General features: G+C 49.5%; 1 protein-coding gene across 3 annotated transcripts in view; it reads right to left on the bottom strand.

Moving 5' to 3' along the window:
• Positions 1 to 705: 705 nt before the first annotated feature.
• Slc7a1 (solute carrier family 7 member 1) overlaps positions 706 to 8,230 on the bottom strand; it is a 77,541-nt gene continuing 70,016 nt past the window's right edge. For all 3 annotated transcript variants that reach the window (XM_004631056.3, XM_023715086.1, XM_023715087.1), the window contains 5 exons: positions 7,385 to 7,487; positions 5,558 to 5,775; positions 5,137 to 5,303; positions 4,486 to 4,594; positions 706 to 2,944 (listed from right to left, as the gene is read on the bottom strand). In XM_004631056.3, coding sequence (XP_004631113.1) covers positions 2,841 to 2,944; positions 4,486 to 4,594; positions 5,137 to 5,303; positions 5,558 to 5,775; positions 7,385 to 7,487 — 701 coding nt within the window. In that variant the 3' untranslated portion in view covers positions 706 to 2,840. The remainder of the gene's footprint in view (positions 2,945 to 4,485; positions 4,595 to 5,136; positions 5,304 to 5,557; positions 5,776 to 7,384; positions 7,488 to 8,230) is intronic.

Below are 8,230 nucleotides of genomic sequence, written 5' to 3' on the forward strand. Positions count from 1 at the left end.
CCCATGTCTCCAGGACAGTTCCTCTCCATGGCAAAGCCCCCAATCTACTGGGGCCCTACTCCTGCCCCAAAGGTGCCCTTCACCCCCACTTTTCAACAGAGCTCCTGGAGAAAGGGATTTCTGCTGTGTTAGGTTCTTCATGAATTTGAGCTGAGACAGCAAAGATGCCTGCTAATTGAAAATAGCTCTCTAATGGGACTCTTTGGGGCTGGGGCAGGAAAACTGGGCTCTATTCCTTCAGGATATGCATGTCTTCAGAATGTGTAAAGTTCTGACAGTAGAAAATACTGGCACAGCCATGCAACTCAGAATGATACTCTTATTTGGGCAAAGGGTTAGGAAATGTGAAACTACTGGTCCCTCTTGAAGCTTGAGAGAGGGTGGCTGCACATGTTTTTACTTCAGGAGAAAGAGTAAGGGATGTGACAGTCTATTGAAACCATGAGGCTCACGCCAATGTCTGTTTCTGGGCACAGTGGGAAGGCCCTGGCCACAGTACCCACCTGTTCGTAAAGAAAGCACAGTGACCAATACATTATTCCTATGTCACTGGGAGTCCTGTCCTGACTAGGAAGTCATTCCTCTAACAAGGGAGGGTGCAGGAATAGCACTGCCCCGCCCCCACGCGGGTGTGAGCTCCTCAGTCCATGCAGAGGCGCCTGAGCGAGGAGAGGAGGAGGGATTCCCCACTGTCGTCAGAGGCGCCTGAGCGAGGAGAGGAGGAGGGATTCCCCACTGTCCTCATATCAACCTGAGCGGCTCAGTGGAGGCGCAAACCCAAAATACATATTTCAACTTTGTAGAACAATGCAGGTTGTGACCTGACTCAGAAGTATAAATGGACCACTGGTGGTGCTGTCTCATACAGAAATTTCAACTAGAAAAAAATTAAAGCTAAGAAATATTTTCCCACTACCTACCTCACTGGATACCCTCTCCCCCATCTTTATCTGCATAGAAAAATGATAATTAAAGAATCAGGCAAACAAATAGCTAACAGGTTGTAAGAAAAAAAACAGATAACTGAAACCCCAACAAAATAAGTTAATATTTATCAAAATATTTTACAGCACCAATCTACACAGATTTAAATACCTTTCTTTGGAAACTCAAGCTTTGGGGGGTCAAGGAATGCTTGTGACTCTCTAAAATATGGATGACCCTCAGAATAAAGGTCTAAGCGAGCTGGTCCAGGCCCAGCACAAAGGTGTACTTCTTGGCTGTGTGGCCATCCTCCAGCGGCTGGACGACCTGTAGGCTGTTTCATGAATTTATCTGCCAGTGCTGCTTTTGAAGCCCAGATGTCCATTCTGTCCCCACCTCTTCATGGTGTCTAAACTGCTGGCCTCCCTCACACCACATCCACATCAGCCTTGCAGCCTCTGAACGGTGCTCTGCATGGAAATGAGGCTCCATCACGTTCTCTTGTCCCATGGCGTCAATCTACAAGGAGTGTCTGACACGGAATTGACCGTGGGCCTCACATGAACTACAGGGAAGGGGTGGGATACAGGGTGTATACAAGGCAGCCGCAGAGGGACGCTGGCATGGCAGCTGGACCCATAGCCCCCAGACCTACTAGGGAGGGACAAGATCCAGGTCATGTGCAGCATCTCACCAGTTTGCAAAGCCACAGCATTTATAAGACAGATGCATGAGAGGGACAGCAACAGCCCTGCAAGTCATCTCCCTTGTGGACCACACACCGTGAACCACGTGCCTATGGCATGTGGTAATTTGGCCATTTTTCAAGTTAACATCAAGCCCAACTTAACTGGGTGGAGTAATTCATGGCAACTAATAGGAGGATTCAATCTGATTACATGAAAGAGGCCACACAGACCAGGTCAGGGGCCTGAAGCATTGCGAACCCATATGGAGCTGCCACCTGTCCTGAGAAACTTTCAAGACTCATGAAACTCAGTGGATGGCAAAGGCCCAAGGAAAACAGAGTTCTCAGCTCTGCCAACTTGAGACCAGTCCTACACAAACACAGTCTCATGTTCCAGTTACTCAGAACACACAGGCAGTGGTGACAGACACAAAAGCAGCAGGAACTAGCCTAGTCTTGGAGGGAAGGCAACTGGAGAACGCCCTGGTTTATGCTCACACAGGTGAGCAGAGTCAGCCCCCCCCGCCCTGATACTTCCGTTCTCACAAGAGCCTCCCCTCCTCCGTGCAAAGACAGATCCCCGGCCCTCAATCCTGCATGGACTGGGTCCATCCATCACCACGTCAGAACAGAGCCCTGTCAGGAAGGAAAACGGTGGGGAGCAGCCTCATCCTAACAACCCAGCTGGATGCATCCCAGAGGGCAGGCGTAGCTCTAGGGATGGCACAGCTGGGGCTCTGTGGTACTCATCCTGGATCTAGGGCCAGCTGTTCAGGGGACAATGGCTACTAGAAGTCTGAGGTCTATACATTTGTAATACCAGCGTAGTCCAGGGAGAGAGATCTGTTCCCATGGCAGGAGACAAGGATCTCCTTTCTGCCCAAGGGTGCAGCAACAAGGATGTGCTGGGAGGGCAGGGGTTGATTTTTTCATTCAAAGGGAAGCAGGAGACAGGTAGCCAGCCACAGCTAGGTGGCCTGGATCAGGGAGCTGTCAGAGATGTCCAGGGCCTCATGAGCTGGCTGCAGGGCCAGGTCTGGCCAGGCACACTGGCTGTGGCTGAGGCTGCAGTTCAGTCGGCTGCACCTTTGGTGGCACTGGGGGTGTCGCAGATATGGGTGGGTCCGGCTGCATCAGTAGCGAGAGGGAGGTACCTCCCTGTCCTCTGTGGCTGTGGCTGTGGCTATCCCTCAGGGCTGCTGCCACCTCCAGTGGGCAGGGCCGCAGGTCACTTGCACTGATCCAAATTGCCATCAGGAGTCCTTGCCTGGTCAGCAGCCAGGGATGCCTCCTCGCTGTGCCACAGCCCATAGCCGAAGTAGATGATGAAGCCTGCGGGCCAAGACAGAGAAGTGGCATGAACAGAGCGAATGGTGCAGCCCCTACACATTGGACTTGGAACCATAGAAGGCCACCTATCAGGGCTGCCCCCATAGCTGTGGAAACATGGGTCTTAGAAGCTCAGCCAAGGTGACAGTACTGCTTTTACTATGGCAAAGCATGCAGGTCCTACACATTCAGAGAGCCTCACACAGCAGCCTTCTTGAGCAGTGAGACAGAGCCCATGAAGGCCACTGGGTCCTGTGGCTTACATCTGTCCATGTCTGGAGGGCCTACGAGTACTACAAAGTCATGCTGCTCCCTAGCCAAGTGGGATTTCCAGTGGGCACCAGAGATCCCCAGGCGCTCTGCTTAGACAACCCTGATTTTTCTAAATAAATAATAATCAACTGCAGGAAACATTTCATGCTCAGAGATGTACTTATTAACACAACAATCCACAGCTCTGTTCCAACAACCAGGACTCCAAACATCTATAGTGCAGCCTGGAATCTCTGCTTCTAACACCCACTGAGGAATCATAATTAGATGGTCAGGGATATCTTGTGTAGTTAACACTGGACAGCCATGGGCAGCAGGAGCCCTGGAAGGGACCTCATGCTCTAGAATACAAAGACTTACACAGGGATGGGGAGAAGAGGTATTTGTGCATAGGAAGTGACCACAGGGAGCTGGGAGCAGTGTCTAATTAGACATGGGCTGTAGTTGGGTGAGAATGGACCAGTATTAGAGTAAAGAGCAGTGTCACCCTCAAGAAAAGGGCTCTTATGAGCCCCAGGAAGCCAAGAGGCAGTAGCCACCAGCTCCATAGCATCTGAGCCCATGGCTGAGGATGTCAGCTAGGGCAGCACTCATTCACAAAGGTCACGGCCAGTCCCCTTGGCATCAGTATAAGAACTAAGACACTAAGGGGAAAGACCTGAGTCTAGGTCCTCCAGTCCCAGGGGAGTAGGACAGTCAGCCCTAGTGATGTGCAAGCCGTTGGCCCTCAGACAAGGCGCAGGCCACATACGGTGCACCCATCCTTGGCTGTGCAATATCAGAAACAAGACAGCGGCTGTCCCTTCAAGAGCCCTGGCCACACCTCCCCTAGGCTCAACATTCTACTTTCTACAGAAAAGCCAGGAGAGCCTGGTGTCCTTTACACCTGCAAGGGCCTACAGCCCACAGACCAGGTGCTGGGCAGGTGGACGGAGGCATAGCCTAGACTTTCCCATCAGGTGAAATGGATGCCTTATCAACAGTGCACATGGCCTTGTGGTCAAGCTCGGGCCTGATGAGATAACTAGTTTGTGCAACAGACTATTAAAATGAAAAGGGTTGGGAGGTCTCACAATTTACTAGGAATTTGATAGTTTTCCTTGTGTTACAGAATGTGGAACAAGGGAGAGTCTATGATAGTAAACATGTAGCCGAGTAGTGGGGAAGACTGATAAGCAGCCCCTGTACAGCCTCAGAAGGCAGGGGAGGCTCCCAAGAGAAACAAGGACACGCTATGTATTTGTTACAGCAAAGCCCATGAGCCAACATACCTATCAGCATCCAGACTGCAAACCGGACCCATGTGCCCTGGTCTAGCTGCATCATGAGATAGATGTTCACAAAAATGCTCAGAATAGGCAGCACTGGCAAGAAGGGCACCTGCAGAGACAGGAGGTGGCATCAGATCTGACAGAAGGCCCAGTCCACATCAAGTCCCACACTCCCAGTCCACACCCACAAACACATGCAGATCAAGTGGGAGTTTGGCTCTAAGCTACCAACTGCCAAAATTGAGTTCAATTCCAATTTTCCTTTTTTATTATTCTCCTGCTAAAGAAAGGACTAGAAGAGGGGTTTCTATTTTATCTCTGAGAGTGAACTATGTTAGTATTTGCACAACCTAAAAATACAGAAGCCTGGCCATCTCCAAGGCTTGGAAGTGATATGTGATGCCCCCATGGACAAGATACGCCCATACCCTGAGAGGCAGAGGCACACAGAAGGGTCCGTCCTAGCCTTCCAGAGTCAGGCCCTTTGCTCAGTGCATCTCCTTTGGGCTGGGAGCGCCCCATCCCAGAATGCCTGAGGCTGGCTGGCAAGAAGGCCCCTGGAGCACCCATGCAGGGTCAGCCTCCCAGCAGGAGGGCTAGCCGTGGCCTACCAGGAAATCCCCCACAGGCCCATTAGGCCACGCTGCTCACCTTAAACGAGAGCTTGGTCTTGCTCTCGGGCTGCCTCCAGATGATGCCCATGACCATAGCACTGAGCAGGGTCATAATCATGAGCACGAGAATTGCCCACAGCTCCCCTCTGCCCAGAGCGTCTCGTCCAATCACAGCCACAATGCATATCGTGAGGATGAAAACAACTAAGGACAGAAAAGAGAGGGCAGCCCAACTCAACGATTCCCCCAGTCCCCACAGTACTGTCAGTTTTCCCCGAAACTTGTCCAGAAGGTGGCACTGACTATAATTAGGACAGAAAAACTGTCCTGGTCACACTCAGGCGACAAAACACTCATCTCCAGCAACATGGCCCACTCTATATTCATGCTAAGAAGATAACCTGCAATGCCAGCAAGCAGGACTCCAGACCCTTAACAGGGAAGAGCTGAGCTCTTACCTATGAGGCTGGCTGAAACATTCACGATGAGTCCAGACAATTTGGAAGGCTCCATGTTTTTAGGTGTGAGAATGCTTTTCAAAGACAACTTCTCTGCTTTTGGTAAAAAGCCTGTCTGGGAATCGCTGGTGCTCACAAGTTCATTCTGGTCAACTTGATCTAGTTCATCAGTTGTTCTGGCCATCTGGTATACCAGGTTAGGCTGCTCTGGTTGATACCTGTAAGCAAATGCAGGGTGTGTGACCACTGTAATATGCTTGCATTCAGCAAAAGGACCTGTACCCATTTGCATTTTTAATAAGCCTTCAGAGGACAACTGCCTGGGACACAAAGCATAACACAGGAAAGCGGCAGTCGAAAGGGTGCATTCTCTAGCAACGCTAAGTGGAGGAAGAGACATCTGGGTCCTTCTTCCCATGTGGGAAACACTCTCACTTGATGGCCCTTGCTGGGCAGAACATGAGCTCCACTGTGAAGCAGCCCGGTGCAATGTCCTGGGAGGATCTCTTGCTCTATGGAGCAACAGCGGCTCTTGGATGTTAAGATATTAGGCCATTTCCCACAAAACCACAGTCACAGCAGGCTAAAGGATAGGACAGAAATAGAAAGCAATAATGCTAGGCTCCTATTTGCTGCAGAGAGCCAGAGAATTTTGTCGATAGGCTGATGGATGAGAAATTTTATGTGTATGACGTAATTGGATCAATTTAGTTTAAAATTCCAAATGCCTTAGAGTAAATAACTCTCTGGAGCTCAGTGAAGAATGCAGCCTGTGGCATTATTTCTAAGACACAAGCTGCCTACGCAGAACTTCTTCATTTTAAATGAAGTGCCTTATCTCCCTGCCCACAATGAATGGGGTGCAAATCTTCACTAGCTTTGAAAAAGGGTGCTTTCTGGATTATTTTGCATCAAACAAGAGTGAGCATAAAGACAGCTCCTCATTTTTACACTGACTCACTTGTGCAACATGATGTGGTCAGTTATGACAGTGGAGAGACCTCAGAGAATATTCTAGCCTGGGGAGAGAAGAGGCATCCACTAGTTTTTGCTGACTCCACAAAGCTACTGCGCAGGCTCAGCAGAGGTTTTATTAAAGCAGGTGCTGAGAACAGCAGAAATGGAATCAGTGGCCTTGAAAGTACCAATTTCTGACAAGAGATAAGAACGCTCTTGCTGGGTGACCAGTATAACAAATGCTGTTTTAGGCCGTCTCTACAATGGAGGCTTTTTTCCGGATTAAGAATAACTGGAGACCAAGCCCATGCTTTGGGAGGGGCCCTGAGATGGATGAGAACACCCAGACACTAAGTCGAGGCCCAGGAGCTGCTTGTTGTTTCAAGAGAGAAGCAGTCAAAAACCTATCAAGTGTCTATGAACATCATGTAGGCCACTCTGAGACATATACTGGGATTTATTCCCCCGTCTGCAGGGAAACGTCGCTACAGAAGCATCACACTGATCTGACTGCACAGGCTTTTGTCTTCCAGTTTCCTAAAGGGCCAGCCGCCAACCCCTCTGTTCCTCTGGACCAGCTACACCCATTCCATTACCCTGAGCCCTCGACAGTTGTGATCCTAGGACTCAGGACACAGCGGGGGAGCTGAGAAGCTGTTATCTTCCTAATAGCCAAAATGTAAGGGCACATTATAGAGGGAGGCAGGAGAGATCCTCGGCTTTTCTAGTATATCCTCCCAAGCAGGTTCGCAATTACCACATCCCATCTACTCTTTGGAAGCTCCTAGTTAAGCTATCATCAGTGTAAAAGTTCTGCAGCAACCTTGGTATACCTACATTTGCCATGGAGCCCAGAAAAACTATACATACCTTAAGACCAATACACAGGCAGCCACCAAAGAGTAAGCCAGGAGAGTGCCAATGGACATGAGGTCCACCAAGTCCTTCAGGTCAAAGAGGAAGGCCATCACAGCTGGGAAGACAGACATTGGTATCTATGGACAGTCCTCTGGACACATCAACATCCAGAGCCAGCAACTAACTGTGACTCAGGGTATGCAAGGGACCCCATTCATTCCCAGCCCAACCGCCAGCTTGCCACGGAAGAACACTTCTTCCAGGGAAGACAACTTCTAGGTTAATCCCCTAGAGAGTAACAATAATAATAAACAATCTCCAACAGACAATAATAATAAACATTCATATAAAAATACTTTAATCATTTTTTGATCCTCAATACTTTACAAACCACACCTACACTATACATGAAAAAATTAAGTTCAGACAGGATAGGAAACTAATCTGAGGTTAAAGAACCAGTGACTAGAAGAGCCAGGATCCACCCACCTGTCTATCCTGCATCTATTCAATGATCGATCATCCAACCATCCATCCTTCACCCATCATCTACATATAAATCACCTGTCCATCGCCTATCTAGCCATTGCCCATCCATTCGTCTCCCATTCATCTGCCACTCACCCATGGATGCTCCATACAACTGAGAGTGTGCCGGTCACCTAGGGCAAACACTACCGAACCAGGCAGACCAGTTCCTGACCTCACTGACAGCATCTCCTCCAGACATATACATCGGTAGATAACAGAGACACGGAGGAAAAAGAGGGCATGTCTGTGTGGTCCTCAGAGGGGCTTGAACTCAGGTGGGTCAGGGAGGCAGAATTGTTCTTCATGTGCGAAATCACTTTACAACCC

This window comes from Octodon degus, unplaced genomic scaffold, assembly GCF_000260255.1.
Source record: "Octodon degus isolate 3935 unplaced genomic scaffold, OctDeg1.0 scaffold00038, whole genome shotgun sequence".
NCBI classification, from domain to species: domain Eukaryota; kingdom Metazoa; phylum Chordata; class Mammalia; order Rodentia; family Octodontidae; genus Octodon; species Octodon degus.